Below are 18,404 nucleotides of genomic sequence, written 5' to 3'. Positions count from 1 at the left end.
ATGTCACGACGGATAAAATTCACCAATCAGACTCGCCTTATTATACGGCAGTTGGTGACGCAACAAGGCGTCGAGTAGGGATCTCCCCGAGAGAGATTCTAGATGCCGATCAAGTATGAAAGGGGACCAGACGTTCGTGTCATGTTTCAAGAAGTGATAAATAGGACGCCTCTGCCCGGATCGACTGAGGTTGACACAAGTAACCATCTTTCGTCCTCACCAGCATACCGCTCATCATGGGAAACATCCAGTCTTTCATCGACCTTGCCGTCAACCGGTGGCCGACCCTCCTTGCTATCGTGGTTGTCTGCCTCACAGCTGCTTTCGGCCCAACCATCAACCGTACTATTCTACTATGGAGTCTGCCCGTCGTGGGAGATGGAAATGCAGAAAAGCGAAGGATGGCATACCTAGCCGGAGCTAAGAAGCTCTACTCCGATGGGTACCAAAAGGTAATGACCTATATGCTACAGGTTATGATCTTTAGCTTACAGGAGAGCAGTTCAAAGATGGAGTCTTTACGATCACCACCAGCAGATGTAGGTTGAAGGGTCCCTAGTAACCCTTTGCAGATATCTGACATACCCAGCGTCTCCGATTGTTGTCATTTCTCCCAAATTCCTTCCAGAACTGCATAAGCTCCCTGACTCAGTCGTGAGCATGGATGCCGCTGTCGATGAGGTTTGTGTCTAAACTTCACATGTAAACCCAGGCTAATTGTTCCTAGACAATGGAGACCAAGTACACCAAGATCGAGACGTCTGTTCCCATCATCCCTCACACTCTCAAGAGAGATTTGACTCCTTCACTGAGTAAGTATGTTTACCGCCTGTCTCCCACGTCACTAATAATCTGCAGACCGTTTGAACCCCACAATCGCCCAGGAGGTCCGAGAAGTCCTCCAGCTCTCCATCCCATCCTGCGATGACTGGACAGAAGTCAACATCCACCACAGCCTCCTCCGCATTGTGGGCATGGTATCAGGCCGCGTCTTCATCGGGCCCGAGCTCTGCCGGTCCGAAAAGTATCTCGACGCTGCCATCAACTACACTATGGAAGTCATGGGTGCACAGCGCGCCGTGCAGCAGATGCGTCCTTGGTTGCGACCGTTCCTTGCATCCAGGCTGCCCGCTGTCAAGCGCTTGGACCAGAGAATCGCAGAGGCTGAAGAGTTTCTCAATCCTATCGTCAAGCAGAGGGCCGAGACTATAGCCGATGCTTCCGTTGAAAAGCCGGATGACATGCTCCAGTGGCTCATGGATAGAAAGGACAAGTTTCCTGATAAGAACAGCCAAAACCTCGCCAAGGTGCAGCTCGGTCTGACCTTTGCAGCCATTCACACAACGACTTTAACTGCGACTAACGCGTTGGTCCTCCTGCCTTTGTTTCCAGTTTCACGCTAACTGCAGTAGATTCTACGACCTGGCGGCTATGCCTGACGTGCAAAAAGAACTTCGGGTCGAGATTCGCGAGGCTCTCTCGCAGACCTCGGGCGTTTTCACCAGTCAAGCTTTGCAGAACATGAAGAAGATGGATAGTTTCCTCAAGGAAGTACTCCGTCTCCATCCTGCGACAATGGGTAAGTATTGGAATGCCTTATTCTATACCCCTTGTCTAACCCTATGCAGCCTCCTTCCAACGCAAGGTTCTTCAACCATTCACTCTATCAAACGGCCAAAAGATCCCAGAAGGCGTGACAATAGAAATCCCCGCCGTGGCAATCAGCGCCGACTCAAGTGTCTTCCCCAAAGCCGACAAATTTGATCCACTGAGGTTCTACAAGCTCCGACAGCAGGCCAAGGACGACGGGTCGGCTGAGAAGGCGGCGCTGCATCAGTTTGTCAGCGTGAACCAGAGCAGTCTGACATTTGGATTTGGCAGACATGCATGCCCTGGGAGATTCTTTGCTGCGAATGAGATCAAGATGATCTTGGCAAATGCGATTTTGCAGTATGATATCAAGTTGGTTGATGCGACGGAGAGGTATCCCAACATTGAGTTTGCGCATATGGTGAGTTCGCGAGTCTACTGGACTAACATGATGAGACCACTAACATGAAGAAATAGTCCATCCCCGATCCGTCTCGCAAGCTATTGTTCAAGGCCCTTGAAGTTTAAAACTGGGGAAGCTGAGGGCTAGATAATGTCGTGAATAGAGAATGCGGAGAGGAGAACAGCCCGAGCTATTGTTACCTATCCAGGCAGAAAATAAACATACTCTAAGTTAAACTTCGTTGCATAAGAGACAAAGCACATCAAACGATGCAGCTATGTTATGGCTGCCTGGAGGATGGAAAGTTCCCAAGAGATGCGAACAGGCAAGCCAATTAGCCTGTATTAGCCAGATTGCCATGGTATCACTCTGCATAACTCTGCTCTTTGTTCCATGTTCATACAATCAATGGAGGCTGACAAACCATTGGTAAGAGTCAGAAATGTTACGAATAGCCGCCAGCCTGCTTTCGTACCCTTCCTTGGCGACCGTTCCTGGAATTGGAGGTGCAAGGTAGTTGGCTGTGATTGGGACACCACTGGAGGGCTGGCAGAGATTTGAGGGATTTAAGAAACATTTACAAGACCCCTAGCCAGAGGTCGGCTGGGAGGAAGAGAGGGTGAGGCTGCTGTGGCTTGCAGAATTCCCACTGGCAGCTGAAAAGCGCGTCGCGACCAACACGCATTGATGTGGTCACAGTTAATCTGTGATAAGCCGGGGGGGAGAAGAGAGACAACAACGACTCGTACGCACGCATCCTTGGAGTCCGTTTTGTAGCCTCGACATCTAAATACACTCCCCCTCCTTTTCTCCTCCGTCCGGCTTTTGTCTATCTTCTTCCTATCAGGTGCACTTTGGGTTGTTGTACGCCATGCCTGCTGAGTGGCTTTCAGCTATCTCTTCAAAAGGTCATGTGTTTCAAAATGATACGGAGTGAAGCCTCTCCCATTCGAAAAGATTTAGCCCTTGTACAACCACTACAACATCCCTTCTCCTACCAATGGCGAAGACGGGTCCGGTGCAAGGCCAGCTTCCGTTCCCCCCTTCTTCCATCAACGGCCTATATATAGAATCAGGCTCTCCTTCAGCCCTTGGAGCTGCTTCGTAATCTCAAAGCGGGCTCTGCCCCGATCAGATTATGAATTCACCAAGACGGTCACGTATTCTTCAGGCGATAACTAAGCTTCGCACGTAAGGGCTATAGTGAGGTTTTCAAAGCCCACTGAGAGTTAATTGGCAATTACCGTAGATTCGAGAAGATGCTCTCGCTTTGCCTCATGTGGTCCTCAGCGCACTGCCTAGCTCAGTCTGCACCCCATCAGACGGGTGGGCACAACTGCCCCCAATTTTTGGCCGCCCCCTTTCTAGCACCCGTGGGTTGTGTAAATCAGGCTCTGGTATCATGTTCCAAGTTGGTTCCGCGCATGCGTTGCAGATGCGCGACCAATGGAGGGTTGAGATGTGGTTACCAGCATCCGGGATGGGCGAAAGTCCTGAAGTTGTAGATTTCAAGCCACGCGAGCAGTAACGGCAATAAAGAGGCCTTGGAACCCTTCGCACTGGCTTTGCTGCCTTGACAGAAACTCTTGATTCATTCACTCACTTAAACCCATCTCCTTGTTGTTACCACATCCATCTCGATCCAGAAGAGACATACGCACAATGACACGACTCGTCCAGCATTGCCTTCTCCTCCTAACTCTTCTCTCCCTCCACATTGATTTCGCATCCGCGGCCATGCAACAGTTCAAAGAATGGTACCCAGAATGGGGATTCATCTTTGCCCGCATCCTGGAAGAGAAATGCCAGAAAGAGTACCAACTCTACCTGGACGGCATCACTCCTGGGACAAAATCGTACGAAAAGGCCCATTGGCTCGGCGCCGGCCCACGGTCGGCAAGCGTGGTGCCCCTCGTCGACTGCATCGTGGACGAATCCTCCGAGTATCAGAAGAGCGGTATGGCCGCGGCCAACGTCGTTCTCGGTTTGACTCCAGCCATCTTGGCCGCCCTCGGCTCTACGGTCGATGAAACATCCCTGCTCTACATCTTTGGCAGGCGACCAGTCCTTGGCTTTCTCCTCAGCGCCGGGTCGCCCGGTGTACCGCCGCGCCCTCTGTTTGAGTACCGCAAGTTCAGCGAATTGCAGGAGAAACGACCAGGCCGACTTAATATTCCACCCTTGGCTTTTCGCTGGGAGGCACTGATCTGGATTGCTGAGCACCTGATTGCGGTTGGGTCGATTATCAACGTGGCGCAGCTGGGATATCAGCTCGGATCCAGAGTCATCATGGTCTTTGCACCTGAATTGACCTCCCTTATTCTTCTGTGGCTCTTCTTGGGTACTGTTGGGCATATGCTTGCGGCATTTGCTCTCCACCTTCGTGTCAAGATTAATGATCCACACATTGGAGAGCCAGGCACTTGGTTCAAGTCCTGGATCGCACCATGGGAAGCGGGTGAACAGACAGAGTTCACAGTCAAGCACGAAACACTCCTCTACACTTGTTTTTCGGGCTTCATATCTCTCCTCATTACTGCGCACATCATATTTGGCACATTGGTATTCTCCAGCGCGCTCTTCATCTCGGTCAGAGATTGTCTCCCCGTTGTCGGGCGTCTGATAGGCTCTGTTATTGCCTGTAGGATGGTGCTCATGTACGAGCTTTCCAGGCTTCGGCGTCTTTGCCAGGGGAGAGATGGAAAGGCGCCATTGTACGCGATAACGCTTCCGGAAGAGGGGGATCAGGACCGAAGTGTAGAGTCTGGGAGTTCGACGGAGCTTTACGAATTGACTCGGACAGGAACAGATAGCAGCACTAAGCCGCTGATCTATAGGTAGACAGAGAATGATGATGGGGGAGGAGTCGAGAACCCAGACGGACAACCGGGGGCGCTCAAGTGTCGTGCAGGACTGGTGGTAGTGGAATCTTTTTGCTGGATTGCCTAAGTTCATGTCGACTCAAGATGAAGAAAGTAATGACAGGCGAGCGTAATTGGGGTCCGGAGATTTGAATTGACAGTGCTCGATGGAATGTCAGGCAATACATACCCATCGACGATCTTCCAACTGTCCATTAATCTGTTCTAAAGCTACGACGCCTTTTCCTTCACTGACTCTGCCGAGTTGGCCATGTGACGAGCTACGATAGGGATAGGCCAGGCCATGTACTTGGTAGGATCCTCGACGACCTCCTCTCCCGACGTTATTAAGTCGACAACGGCGACGGCGATGTAGCTTCCAAGAGCTGTGAAAATGTGCCACCTATTCCCCGTCAGGACCAAGTCGCAGCAGCGGTTGAGTGGAACGTACCATCCGTGCAATTCTAGGAAAAACGCAAAGGGCGAGCCGATAATGTTTCTCGCATCTGTCAAGTACCGACACGCGAATTCATCAATCAGCCAGAGGAGGTATCCGAAGCTAAAACAAACTGAAACGGCTTCAGTTTTGATTCATCATCAACGGAAGGGCATAGGTAGGTAGTCGCTTACAACAGCCGAAGAGAGAGATGGTGCGAAGACTGCCTCTGACGTGAGGATCAGGAACGTGTTGGGAAATGATCTTGAGTGCCCTGTTTGCCACAATCAGTACTCCCGAGGCAAAGGTGATCGCATGGAGAACAAATTCATCCAGGACAATATGCGTGACCATGACGAGGGTGAAGAGAGATGAAAGCACTAGCCCTATCAGCATCGTGCGTCGAGGGCTGGCTTGGAAGGTGAGCAGGCGATAGACGAGCGGCGTGGTCAACAGATGCATCGAGAGTTCGTCGGCTTCAAAGCCAAGATGATCAGCAAGAGGTGGATATCTGGTGGGCAGAAAAGGGTGCATACACATTTGAGTATGGTATTTCAGCGTCATGTGGTATCCGCCAGAGCAGATTCCCACTCCCATCAAACCGCAGTACAAGAATAAGCGCGAGCCAGTTGGAAATTGGGGGCAGCTGAACAAGCCGTAGAGCCCATAGGCAACTGGAATGTGTCAACTTCTCTCTGTTCGTCGTGGGTGCGAGGTGGGCAGACCGTAGGCGAGACTGCTGAGTGTGTTGACAAACTCGGCAATAAATCGAGTAACCACATAGTCCTGTTGTTGTAAGGAGGTCTGTCAGAGTTCTCGGGCGTTCGATTCGGCGGGGAAGAAACGGTTCGGGGGTGGCTACGATACCTCTTCACAGAAGCTGAATTATTGTTAGTATGTGGATGAGCAATCGGTAAGCAAAACATACTTTAGATAAGAGGTCTGCGGACCCCAAAATGCTGTTGCCATTTCTGATTTCTCGCTGTTCAGGCTCTGGACGTTGGCAATGACGTTGACTGTGGTGGGTGGTTTGCAGCACAGCGGACTTGTTGGACCCGGCTCCTTTCCTTATATCCCGGGGCTTAGACCCCTCCGTAGTCGAGCCTCAGGCGGTGTCCTGCAGTAAGATACGAAGGGAACGCAGGATCTGCATCTTTTCCCACAGAAGACAACTCAGCTGCGAGCCTCGCTCTCAGAGCCTGGTTTTAAGCGCTGCGGCGCTGTGTTTCGGGTTTCGGGAACCTCGGGACGTCAATTGGCGGCGCCACCGGCTTGGCCGACTGGGTCCCTTATCGAGTTATTTACATGTAGGTACATGACAAAATGGAGAGGAGGGGCGTATGTGAGTGGCCCTTCTGGGTGTGCGATTGCAAGGCGTTAGGCAGGCTGGCTGTTTTTGAGGATTTGTGGTTACACATGCATGGAACTTGCTTCTTCTCCAGTGAGACCAAAGGCGGACATTTTATGAAGTATGCAATAGGTAATGTATTACGCATAACTCAACATCTCTTATTTCATCAAAGAGAGAATCGCTTACAATGTAAAGAATGAAGCTGAGCACAACTGTGTGCTGCGATACACAAGCGGCACGTGACTCTCAAGGAGTCGCTCCTCCAGGCCCACTACATTCCATGTTGGCTGGCGTAACCTCGGCTTATCAGCTGTTATCACGCCAGTCCAGCACATCCATTTCAAAGGCGACTTGAATCTCAGTTTCCCTGTGCCCTAATTGATTGATAAATCAGCCTGATTTGCCTAAGTGGTTGCAGACTGCTCGTGGGAGACGACGCCGTGGCCATGCAGAATAAGCACTTCATGCTCAATTCACGGCGCTTCTCTTTTAGGGAATCGCCGGAAGGATTGCTGCCTAAAAAAGGAGCTTTGACCCGTGTTTCGAGTCGCGTTATTTAACTTGACTTTCTCACATCACGACCATCATTTAATCATTACCAAGTACAGATCTCAATCATGAGTGGTCCTCGTCCCAAAAGCAGCGGTTTCCGCGATGATCCCGATGCATTGTCCATGCACACGACAGACGGTGAAGCGTACACCGACGCCGTCGCTGAAGATGCCACTGACGATGCCGCTCCCCCTTATACTCCTGTTGACAACAGCGCCATAAGGCCACCGCCCACTGCTCCCCAAGTCAGAAACCCGGATGCCGAGGACGAAGACTTGTATTGGACTGGTGTTACCGAGCCCGAGTCGCATTTCGCTTTCACCTCGTATCGCATTGGCAACAAGCGCACCCGCATCGGGAACGAGGTGATCCACCTGCAGGACAAGCGCTCCGACGCCGATCCTCAGTTTCTCGGGTCGTGGATCAAACTCATGGCTCGACTCCCTCCGTCGCCGTACATTCACATCGTCGGCACGCACAAGGAGACGAAGCGCGACAAGGACGGGAAGAAGAGCCGTGAGGATGTGACGGATTTCCGCATCATGGTTAGCCTGCGGAATTATCTGTGGCCCAACTTTAACCCCGATGGACCCAACGAGATGAAACTCTTGACTGCGGAGGGTGGAGAGAAGACGTACCGGGGCACTGTCCTCAAGAAACGTGCCCCTGGGGTCAAGGGTGATATCGAGGTTGGCCACGCAAAGCCTGCCCTGAAGGAGTGGTGTCATCGCTACTGTGCCAATGCAACAGGGACCAAAGTGTAAGTACATCGCATGTGCCTGTCCATCTCGGCTAACTTGTCCTTGCAGATTCCGTCTGACTCGTACCGTCACCGGTATGGACGAGGAGCAGCTTCGCTCTCGTCTTACGGGCTTGATCAGGAGCACAAACTACAAGGGCAAACTTACCATTGAGTTCCCCGTTGCCGACCGAGCAGTCGACATCTACTCGTCCAGCCGACTCAACACTTGGCGGCTGACGACTTGGATCTGCTGGATCTTTTACCTCACCTTTCTCTGGATCTTTGCTTGGCCTGTACTCTTCTTCACCACTAAGCGGTATCACGTCGTCCGCGCCGAGTGGCCTTTTGCTCAGGTTGATGAACAGGGCCGGAAGAGGTATACTACCATCAGCGAAGAACAGTGGACCAGTAGGTATGGCCCTGCTATCAAACAGCTGTGCCTGGATCGGTACGATGGTCTTGCGGGTGACGACTACCTGAACGAGGTGCTCGACAGGGGAGAAGCGCAGCAGAACAACAATCAGCCTCAGGTTGATACCCGAGCTGCCCTAGGTGTTGCTGCAGCTGCTTTCCAGGGTGGTCGCTTCAATGCTGCCCGCGGTGCGAACAGCTTGATGCGGTTCGTGGGTGGACAAAATGATCAGGTTGGATGGGGTTTCGACACCTAAAGACCATGAAAGGGCCATCATGTCAACCCACACCGTTGTGGGTATCACGACTCCCGCCTATCGATGGAGGGCAGTCCGAGTTTGAACACATTTGCTTTAGTCATAGTCAAGATGACATCGTCAAAATGTTGTAGGAGTTTGGCTCTGGAAAGGGGAGGGGATCTTAGTTTGCTCAACTTTCGGCTCTGATTTATATGGCAGTAGAACCTAATCGTGAAGCGCTTTGAACGTCACATCAATCAAGAGGTGAAAGGATTACCTAAAGTGCTTGAAGATTTATATCTGAATATAGCTAAAAGATATGTCGAGAATAATACGAGGTGTAGGTACAAGTAGTAGTATGTTCCTCAAACGTGCTGGAGCCAGACGTCTCCTTAGTCAAGGCCACTGGAACTTTCGGAAGGTGATCATGAAGGATCCTTAAAAGCCCCCTTACCCAAACCTATTCCTTGGGGGTAGAGACACCACTCATCTTCTCGTTATACACCTCCCGCAGGACATGCTCCTTCTTGGCAATATCATCCCCGCCACTGCGATCTCCGAACACAGTGTCCATCTCCTCGAGAGTCTTGCCTCGTGTCTCGGGCACACAGAACCAGACAAAGGCAAAGGATAGAAGACCAAAGACGGCAAAGAACACGTAGGCTCCGAACCCGGTGGCTTGGATGAGGGGAGGGGTGATTAGGCCGATGATGAAGTTGTTGATTCAGTCTTTAAAGCGTTAGTTTCTCTATAGATGGTGTAAGGGTAGCGAGTACTTACTTGAGCAGGTAGAGATAGCGACACCCTTGGCACGAAGACTGGAGGGAAAGACCTCGGCAGGGACAGCCCAGGGGATAGGAGCCCAAGAGCCGCCAAAGACGAGCATGTAAAAGAGCAAAAAGGCAACGCTGGTCCATCCTTCAGCGCGGTGAGTAGGCCAACTATCAGAGAAGAGCCCAACGGTGACGGCGATGATGACCAGAGGGATGACAGTCAGGACACTACCGATAAGAAGAATCGTCTTTCGGCCGAAGCGGTCCAAGGTCCACAAGCTAGTGAAAACACCGACGAGCTGGATAATGTTCAACACACCAGACATGATGAGCTGCATGTTGAGATCCAAGCCCATCGTGCCAAAGAGCGTGGGTGAGTAGTAAATCAAGGCGTTAATTCCAATAAACTATTGGAAGAACATGATCCCGGCACCTACGAGGGTGCGACGCCAGCAGCCGGCCTTGAAACAGTCAGTCCAGCTGACGATCTCCAGCTTGATGGCGCTAGACAAGGTCTTGTTCTCGGGAGACGTAAGGAGAGGATGCCTCTCGGCAAGAACACCGGTTTGGAAACGAGCCTCGGCGATAATCTCGATCCACTCCCTTTTAACACGGCGGTCACTCTCCGGAAGTCGTCTTAGCTTGACAAGGTTCTCCAAGGCCTCTCCCTCACGGCCTTTAGAAGCGAGCCAGCGTGGGGAGAAGGGGAGAAAGATGGCGCCAACACCGAGGATTATGCCAGGGAAGATTTGGATGAGGAAGGGGAGTTGCCAGGACCAGTGACTGCTCATATCTTTGGTAGAGTATGTGATCCAGAAGGCGATGACGATACCGAGGACGACGAAGAGGGATTCGAAGACGAGGAGAGAGCCACGGATTTCGGGGGGAGAGATCTCGCCGATGTAGAGGGGAACGACCATGGAGAGCCTGTAGAGCTTGCAGTTAGTAAGGACTCAGAGATGGGTTGGCGAAGTAGGTGGTGATTCATAGGAAGAGGGCTGTCTTACATGCCAATACCGACACCACCGATGAATCGTCCAGCGACAAGCATGTCAAAGTTGAGAGCCCCAGTCTGAAGTGCAGATCCAATCGTAAAGATGACAACAGCAATCATGATAGATCGCTTGCGAGATGCCCAGTCGGCGATCCAGCCCTGGTTCATGGCGCCGATAAAGGCACCAAGCGTAATCATAGCCGTCATCAAACCCTTCTTGAAACCGGCGCCGGGAGCATCGTCTGCCACTTCAGGAAATCGATCCAAAAAGTGATCCATGACGAGCGTGACGCTGATAACGCCTTGATCGTAGCCAAAGAGAAGACCGCCGATGGCGGAGAAGGCTGCACAGAGGGCTACGTAGGGTGAAGAGAAGAGACCGCGGAAACCTGGATGATGCGTTAGAGTTGTGAGTGGCGAGGAGGTAGTGATGACGTACCGGCAGGTCCGTATGGTTCGACTTCAGAGTCGATGGGGATGGAGACGTGCTCTTGCGTTGCGACATGGTATTTGTCCCCAGTCTTGACTGGTTCGAGAGTATCTGATACTGAACCCATGATGGCGAGCTGCGGTGGTGCAAGCAGTTGATCAAAGGCTAGAAGAATATTGAAAAGAGATTTGAAAAGGAAGAAATAAAGAGAACTGCTGATACTCTAGAGAGCTGCTTCTGATCAACATGAACCAGTGGAGAGATCCCCTCCCTTCTTATACTCCAACATCGATTCAACCCTCACCATCGCCTCGCCGCACCAACCAATGATATGCCCTGGAATAAGATGCCCCTACTTCCCCGGAGCGCAGCCGTTCGGGGTAGATCTGGGGTCCGGGGAAGATGGAGCCATCGGACACGACTCATGGAACATGGGGTAGAGCGGACATGGTTTAATTTTCGCAGAGGGAGGCTTGATGAGGCACTTTTTCCCGCCTAGGTTGCGAGATTTTGGTGGCAATTGCTTCAGCTTGTGATATTGAGTCTGTTAGTAGTTTGATTGAGTAGCTAGTTACAGGAAGAACGTCGTGAAAAGATGAAAGAGTAATGAAGACGCTGCGAATTGGGTAATCAGAGCGACCAAACATGTGGGGACAGTCAATGCATGCAGTACTTCAGAGATATCAACTACAGACACAAACACAGAGAGATATAATCAAGTCTCTGTAAACGGTGATGAAGTCAAGTGGTGCATGGCTCCCCCTACTCGCCGCCCACAGGAATTCGCGCCTAAGTCAGATCTCGTCTTCTTGGTCTGGCCAGACAAGACAGCGCGCCGAGTGCTCAGACGTCGAGACTTTTTGCCATGCAAGTTGGGCTGTGAATGGGGAAATTTGTTCCGCCCATGGCTAACTCCAACTTCATCCGTTCGCTTCTCGTGCTAGGGAGCGAGTTCGCTCGGCATTGGACGCCTGCTATGACCAACTTGATTCATCACCCTCCCATTGCTTCTTGGCGAGGGCCTCGCGTCAAGGAAGAACACGACAGCTACTCAGGTCTACCATCATATCCACATCTCATCGCGAGATCCGATACAAAGGGCCATCCCACCGGAGAGGCTTCGGTATCGTACAGATTCGGGACGAGGGCGCCTTTATCGGCTTGGCTTTAGAAGCTGTCATACGATCCTTGGGCCTGGTCGGGAGTAAGCAGCCCAAGCAGCTGGCCAGCCTAGCAACGCCGCTACCATTGTTCGCAGGCTGGTTGATCGGGCGGATGACAGTTGTGTGCGGTCTGGTATGAAATTCCCGTTCAAGAGTGCGTTGAAAGACTCGTTGCATCGATCTTCGGCCACGCGGGTTGAGGATGAAAGGGCGCAAAGAAGCACAGCACCAAGAGGGTAACGTTTTTTCATCAGTCTTCTCACAGTATGACTCCAACTTATACAATGCACATCAGTAAAAACATCATAAGAATAGGTAATACTCTGACAATCTTCTACATACTACCCACTGTTCTTAATCCTTTTCTTGACCCGCGTGCCGGTGAGCCATGACGCACCTTGAATCATTAGTCGCCGTGGTCGCTTCTTGACGCGGGAAAGAAGCCTGTCTTAGACCATCTCCAACTTTTGCTGAGGAAAAAGATGCTGAAGGTGGTGTGGATCTAGTGCGGAGCAAGGATCTCGGGTCAAATCTCCATCTTGGCCAACTCCAAGGACCGGGATGGCTTCAGACTGGATGGTCCGTGTTTGAAGAGTCTGGGGGGTTCGTCGTCATGGATCTAGACTTGCTTTTGCATCTGCATCGTGCATTTTCTTCCCCGCAGTCTGAGAGAATGCCGATATTAGAACGGGGGTTGTGATAGGTTTAGTTGCGTCGTCGAAGCTCGACGTGGTAAATGGCTCCGAGCTGGCGATCAAAGGCGACATTTCCATCCCGTGGGGGATCCCGATACGTGCTGTCTTTGCAAAACTGTCTAGAATGGAATGGAATCCCGACCTCGGAGGTCAAATCCTGTGTATATATGGCGCTGGCCATTGCTCAGTCTAGTCTTGAATCAACAACCTCTATTCAAGTCGAAGACTGCACAGCCAAGATGTATGCTGTTGTCATTTCCGTCTCTTTCCTCTCCTTTCTCGTCTACTACTTTGTCCTTAGCCCGGTATGGCTGTATCTCCGAGATCCCAAGGGTTTTCGCAAGTACCCTGCCATGAATGCTCTGGCTGGTATCACCGACCTGGGCTTCATGTATGAAGCGACAAAAGGCTTTCGGACGAAGCGCCTTACCGAGCTGCACAAGAAGTATCCTGTGGTACGGATAGGGCCTAACTCTCTGTCTTTCTCTGGAGTTCAAGCCATAGAGGTGAGTCCATTATCTCTACAATTACTGCGGCTTGCTGACAGAGTATCAGGACATCTACGGCCATGGAACACCTTGCACAAAGGATCACTTCTACGTCGTAACCGGAGGATCCCACACCCACCTCGCCGACGTCGTCAACAAAGCCGTCCACGCCCGCAAGCGCAGAGTCCTCTCCTCAGCCTACGCCATCAAGAATCTTGAAGACTGGGAATACAAGGTCGCAGACAAAACGGAGCGCTTCATCAAGGCCTGCGACGCCGCTTGCACCCTTCCTCCCAAGACGTCCGAAGACCCCCGGCCGGACGAGCTTACCTTTGACTATCGAAAGTGGACCAACTTCTTTACGGTCGAGGCCATTGCGGATATTGGCCTTTCGGAGAAGCTTGGCTTTTTGGATAATGGGTCTGCTGATTGTACGGCTGAGAAGAGAGATGGCACGTTGTATACTGCCAACTTTGTCGAAAGTCTTCACAACACGGCCATTGCACAGTCCCGTCTTGTTTGGGGCTACTCTTGGTACAAGACCAACGAGTATCTCGCACGTATTCTGTCCAAGGACTTTCGCCGCATGCTTCGTCTCGGGGATCAGTTTGAAGACATCGTGTACCATCGTGCGACGAAGCGGTTGGCTCGGTACCGTGCTGGCGAGAAGCTCGATGATTTCTTCCAGGCTTTGATGGAGGATAAGAACAGACGTCAAAACAACCAGGAATGGGGCGAGATTGTTGCCGAGGTATCCATCATGATGAATGCAGGCTCCGACACGACGGCTATCGCTATGAATAACGCCATGTACCACCTCCTCAAGCACCCAGACGCTCTCAAGAAGCTGCAAGAAGAAGTTGACTCCGCCCTTGATGAGGACGAAGAGGTCGCGCCGTTCGCCAAGGTAAAGCACCTCCCTTACCTCCGCGCCGTCATCGACGAGACACTTCGGATCACACCCTCCGTCACATTCAACCTCCCCCGCCGTACACCCCAAGGCGGCTGTGCCATCGGCGACGAATTCATCCCCGGCGAAACGTCAGTCAGCATCTCTGCATGGACAGCCCACCGTGACGAAGAAGTGTTTCCCGAGCCTGAAAAGTTCAGACCTGAACGATGGCTCGGCGAGGGTGCTCAGGAACTTCAGCGTGGGTTCATTGCGTTTAGCACAGGTGCGCGAGGATGTATTGGAAGGAATATTTCGTATCTTGAGCAGACTGTTTTGCTTGCTTCCGTTGTCCATAGATATGGTATGGCATTGCCCAGTAAGGACTGGACGCCGGAGCTTGATGAAGGGACGAATTTGTTGGTAAAGGAGATGCCAGTCAAGGTTTGGAGGAGGGTTTAGAGTACTTTCAACAAAAGTATAGCGAGGGCAGAAAGTTGGTTGTTTGAAGCATCAAGACTAGAAATTGATTTTGGTCTTTTCCTATTATCGCCTTGTTCACTAGAGTTGACGTAGAACTTGGGGGAGATCGACTAAGGAGGAATTCTGTACTCTAGAAATGGGCACCATGAGTTGGCCCAGGACGTCAATTAGATGATTCAGTCACCAGACTGTACATAGATCATCTAAAGGTATTCCTTGCTTTTGCCTTATAGTCAGATTATCCTACACTAAGCCTCAGCCAAATGCCGCTGCGCAGCCAATGTACTCCAACCATGCAAGGATTCCGCCCTCTTCAAGAACTTCATCAACTCGTCCTTCTCCCACCTCTCCTCAAACCTATCCCCCGCAAGCGCAATACCCAAACTCGCAAGCACAAAATGTGGTGCACACTCTGGATTCCCCTCAGCAAGTCCAATACACGTCTTGACCTCCTCTTTAATCTCCCTGTCCTGCTGCTTAAGGAAGCGTGCCCGGGAGGGACCCACGCGAGGTGTGTGAGGGTCAAAGGAGAGGAGGAGGATGCGGAGGAGGTGGTAGTTTAGAAGGCCGGTTGCTGCGGCGTCGGAGAGGATCCATATGTCGGGGGCGATGCATTTGTCGGTGTTTTCGTCGAGGAAGAGGGCGTTGAAGCTGGGTGGTTTCTTGGCGTACCACTCCTCTGCGTATTTTAGTAGATCGTTGTGTTTTTCCATGGCCTGGTCCGGCCTCATGGGTTCGTCCCCGAAGCAGAACTTTAGCGTGTCGACAAGATGGAGCAGTATCCGGTTTGTCCAGGTGCCGTCGTCGGCCGGAGTATCAAGACAGCGGTCGATCTCGGGGAGATAGAATGCAGGGAGGACGGGCCTCTGGCAGGCAAAGGCCATGTAGACTTCTTGGCGGAATGCGACAATGAGAGCTGCACGTCGTAGGCTGGTTAGTCTATCAGGTTCCCTGAGCACACCCGGTGACCATAGGATCGAGCTGTGTTCTGAAGCTGAAGCGCTGGCGAAGAGATGGCCGCCAAGCAAGTGCGATTGCGAGTCAGCTCCGGATAATGGCCCTACAAGAAAGTATTAGTGGTCGAACAGAGGTATTTTGAAGCACCCTCACCGTCAATTTCCTCCAGCGTCCTCAGAAGCACAACAGCCGCAAATAAATCCTGGTTCTTTAAAGCATCCGCAATCCCAAGCGTCGAAATCAGAGCATTCAAACACCTCTGATAATACCTATTCGATATATAAGAGTCAAAATCCGTCGTCCTGCTCAGACACCTCGCGCTCAATGCCAGAGCAGCGTCCAGCAGGGGCGGGCAAAACGCCACCCTCCATGGCACGACGAGAGCGAAATGACGCTCCGGATCGCAGAGGTCGAAGCGGCGGGCTATCTTCTCGATAAAGTAGCGCATTAGTTTTGCTTCAATAGGATCTTTGAGGGGCCAGACCGAGACGTCGTGGTAGACAGGTATTTCTGTGAAGGTGGGGTGGCTTGGTTCTGTGCAGTGTGCTCCGACTTCTTGGGTGGGTAGTGGACTGAAGCTGTCGATAGGATGGAGTGGTAATGCGTCGCCTAATGAATGAATGGCCGAGCCTGATGCTGGGCTATCGTGTTGCTGTGAAGAGGGTCGTTCCAACAGCCTGGTATTCGACAGATCTGCCGGCCAACTCGTTTCTGACGTAGAGTCGTGATAACTCGAGAGATATGGCCCAGCATCGAGTGTTAGAGAGTTGAGCTGCTGGTCCGGCGTGCCGTGATGACCAACATCCCGAGATGGAGTGATTTGTTCAGAGTCATCCTGCGAACTCTCGCCCCTTTCATCGGCTGCATCTTCGGTCTGGTATATGGACTGCAGGTTCTTTCCTTCATCCACAAACTCGAGCTCACCATCTAGTGAGCACCAGGTTTGATCCTCGGAGAACTTGTACTCATTGGACGTGGCATTGGCTGCCGTCGAGAGACTGGGGAGTGTCAGTGGAATAGCGCGTAAGGGTCATGAGTGGGCGTGATACCGAATCTTGGGCGGTTGGTGTTTGAAGCGGATCCATTCGCTGAGACACTCGACTCCATTCCTGGCGCAGCGATTGCATGGTCTGGTGTTATCGCCTAGGGAATGTGAGCACACTCCAATGAGTGAATGGTGAATAACTCACATTTCACGTGTCTATAAAGGCAGAATCGCGAGGTTGTCAATCAGCAGATGGCCAACAGCAGGTGTAGTCTGTGTAGCCTCCATACCTTAGGCGGCAATTCTAGGACCGGTCAGCAGAACCTCATGATGCAGCGAGAGTGGCGTTACCGTGCAGCTCTTCTGTGACCGTCTCGTCTTGGAAACCTTTCGAGAAACCGAGGACGACATTATGCAGGAGTAGGAGGGGTGGAAAAGAGTGAAGCATGGATAAAACCCCTTGTCGACGAGAGTTGCATGGACATCGGACCCATTTTAACTTTGTCTGGGGCAAGAGAAATGATGATGCGGGGTATATTAGCGTACGGAGAAGCATCCGAGTCAGTTGATGCTTGTTGGAGAAGATGGGGGTTTGGGTCCTTGGCGATATGGGTCTAGACTGGGGGGAGTTGGAGCTTTTGAGGGCGTAGTCTTTGTATTGTCTACGAGGTGAATGGTCAAGGGCTCTATATCAATTCGATCATAGTTCTTCTCGTGTTGATACTCTCAAAGGTGGCACCGTGACAACCTCCGTCTTGTCCATATTCTCCCCTCTGTAGCTGTACGTAAACGTCCACCCACTGCCAGCAGCGCCATGTTCACCATGCTTGTCTACCACCACAATCCCACTCGAAATGTCTGGATACTTGCGTAGCATCCGCAGAACGACATCCTCTGCAGCTTCTGTCGGCGACATGCCTCGTCGCAGGTTCTCAACGGCCTGGTAGCAAGGCAGGAATCGCATCATGACGTCTCCATCTCCTGTGGCACCGCATCCTCCGACTTCCCCGTCGACGTAGGAACCGCTCCCCACGATGGGTCCATCGCCAACACGGCCGGGGATTTTGTGAGATGCGCCGTTGGTCGTTGTTCCAGCTGCCATTGAACCGTCCGAGTGAAGGGCAATTAGAGAGAGCGTATCGTGAGAAGCTTGCCTCGAGCGTGGACTCAAAACGTCTCCCGATTGAGGTTCGTATGGACCGCAAGAGGCTGATGGGTTAGGGTTCACGTTGACTCGATAATTCGGCTGGCAATTGTCCCCCCTCCAAGTCCGACACTTCTCCGCAGATCCAGCAGTCGTGAGATTCTCAGCCTTGAAGCCATTCTGAAGGGCAAACTCGGTCGCCTGATCCCCCGCAAGCATAGAATGCGTCGTATGCTCAAGAACATGTCTCGCAACGGAAATAGCATCGCGAACCCTACGAAGAGCAGCGACAGCTCCCGAATTCATGTTGGTGCCATCCATGATCATTGCGTCGAGCGTTGTTTCGCAGTTTTCGTCCGGTGAACCTCCATACCCTACACTTCCGTCGCATTGGTTGCGTTCGCACGTCAAGCAGCCGATCTCGACGGCGTCGAGAGATGACGCGCCATCGCGCTGAAGAGCGAGGAAGGCGGCATCGGTCGCTACGGTAAAGTCTCCTCCCCAGGTGTTGATGATGAAGGGAAGGCCTGGTGATGCCGCGAGAGCTGATGCGATGAGGGAGAAGAGGACTGATGCTGAACGTGCGACCATGATGAATGGTCTCGGCAACTCGGCCTGTCAGTCTGACATGTGAGCCCAGAAGGAGTCTTATCAGTGGCCCTGCGCAAGGAATCGAGATGTACGGATATGATGCCGTAACAAATGTCAGATTGATGCAAAGACAGGGATGAACAAACGCGTGATTGCGGCGCGCCAAATGCGGTGTTCGTATTTAAACCCCTCAAGGCCACGTCTTACTCTTTCAAAACAACAACAAT

At 52.0% G+C, this 18,404-nt stretch overlaps 6 protein-coding genes across 6 annotated transcripts; 4 read left to right on the top strand and 2 right to left on the bottom strand.

The window, feature by feature from the left end:
• Positions 1-236: 236 nt before the first annotated feature.
• LRP88_13064 (cytochrome P450) lies at positions 237-2,118 on the top strand (the record flags this gene model as incomplete). Its single annotated transcript, XM_083249446.1, has 6 exons — positions 237-452; positions 728-812; positions 937-1,273; positions 1,413-1,579; positions 1,629-2,011; positions 2,068-2,118. The coding sequence occupies 6 exons, from the start codon at positions 237-239 to the stop codon at positions 2,116-2,118; spliced, it is 1,239 nt and encodes a 412-aa protein (XP_083093780.1).
• A 1,537-nt stretch (positions 2,119-3,655) lies between these two features.
• LRP88_13063 (uncharacterized protein) lies at positions 3,656-4,834 on the top strand (the record flags this gene model as incomplete). The annotated part of the gene is made up of 1 exon (XM_083249445.1): positions 3,656-4,834. One exon carries the CDS (start codon positions 3,656-3,658, stop codon positions 4,832-4,834), a length of 1,179 nt encoding a protein of 392 aa, XP_083093779.1.
• Positions 4,835-7,258: 2,424 nt separating this feature from the next.
• LRP88_13062 (uncharacterized protein) lies at positions 7,259-8,603 on the top strand (the record flags this gene model as incomplete). Its single annotated transcript, XM_083249444.1, has 2 exons — positions 7,259-7,953; positions 8,003-8,603. 2 exons carry the CDS (start codon positions 7,259-7,261, stop codon positions 8,601-8,603), a joined length of 1,296 nt encoding a protein of 431 aa, XP_083093778.1.
• A 442-nt stretch (positions 8,604-9,045) lies between these two features.
• Positions 9,046-10,909, bottom strand: LRP88_13061 (sugar porter family MFS transporter; the record flags this gene model as incomplete). The annotated part of the gene is made up of 5 exons (XM_083249443.1): positions 9,046-9,263; positions 9,366-9,765; positions 9,844-10,285; positions 10,366-10,741; positions 10,792-10,909. The coding sequence occupies 5 exons, from the start codon at positions 10,907-10,909 to the stop codon at positions 9,046-9,048; spliced, it is 1,554 nt and encodes a 517-aa protein (XP_083093777.1).
• A 1,970-nt stretch (positions 10,910-12,879) lies between these two features.
• On the top strand, positions 12,880-14,479 carry LRP88_13060 (cytochrome P450; the record flags this gene model as incomplete). Its single annotated transcript, XM_083249442.1, has 3 exons — positions 12,880-13,085; positions 13,133-13,137; positions 13,188-14,479. 3 exons carry the CDS (start codon positions 12,880-12,882, stop codon positions 14,477-14,479), a joined length of 1,503 nt encoding a protein of 500 aa, XP_083093776.1.
• Positions 14,480-14,748: 269 nt separating this feature from the next.
• Positions 14,749-18,177, bottom strand: LRP88_13059 (nucleophile aminohydrolase; the record flags this gene model as incomplete). The annotated part of the gene is made up of 3 exons (XM_083249441.1): positions 14,749-15,560; positions 15,770-16,455; positions 17,309-18,177. 3 exons carry the CDS (start codon positions 18,175-18,177, stop codon positions 14,749-14,751), a joined length of 2,367 nt encoding a protein of 788 aa, XP_083093775.1.
• Between the last annotated feature and the right edge of the window lie 227 nt (positions 18,178-18,404).

The sequence above is a fragment of the Fusarium phalaenopsidis genome, assembly GCF_050370095.1.
Source record: "Fusarium phalaenopsidis strain FUZ10S chromosome Unknown contig_32332, whole genome shotgun sequence".
NCBI classification, from domain to species: Eukaryota; Fungi; Ascomycota; class Sordariomycetes; order Hypocreales; family Nectriaceae; genus Fusarium; species Fusarium phalaenopsidis.
The sequence above is the reverse complement of the archived record's forward strand: the minus strand, read 5'-3'. Positions and strand labels throughout refer to the sequence as shown.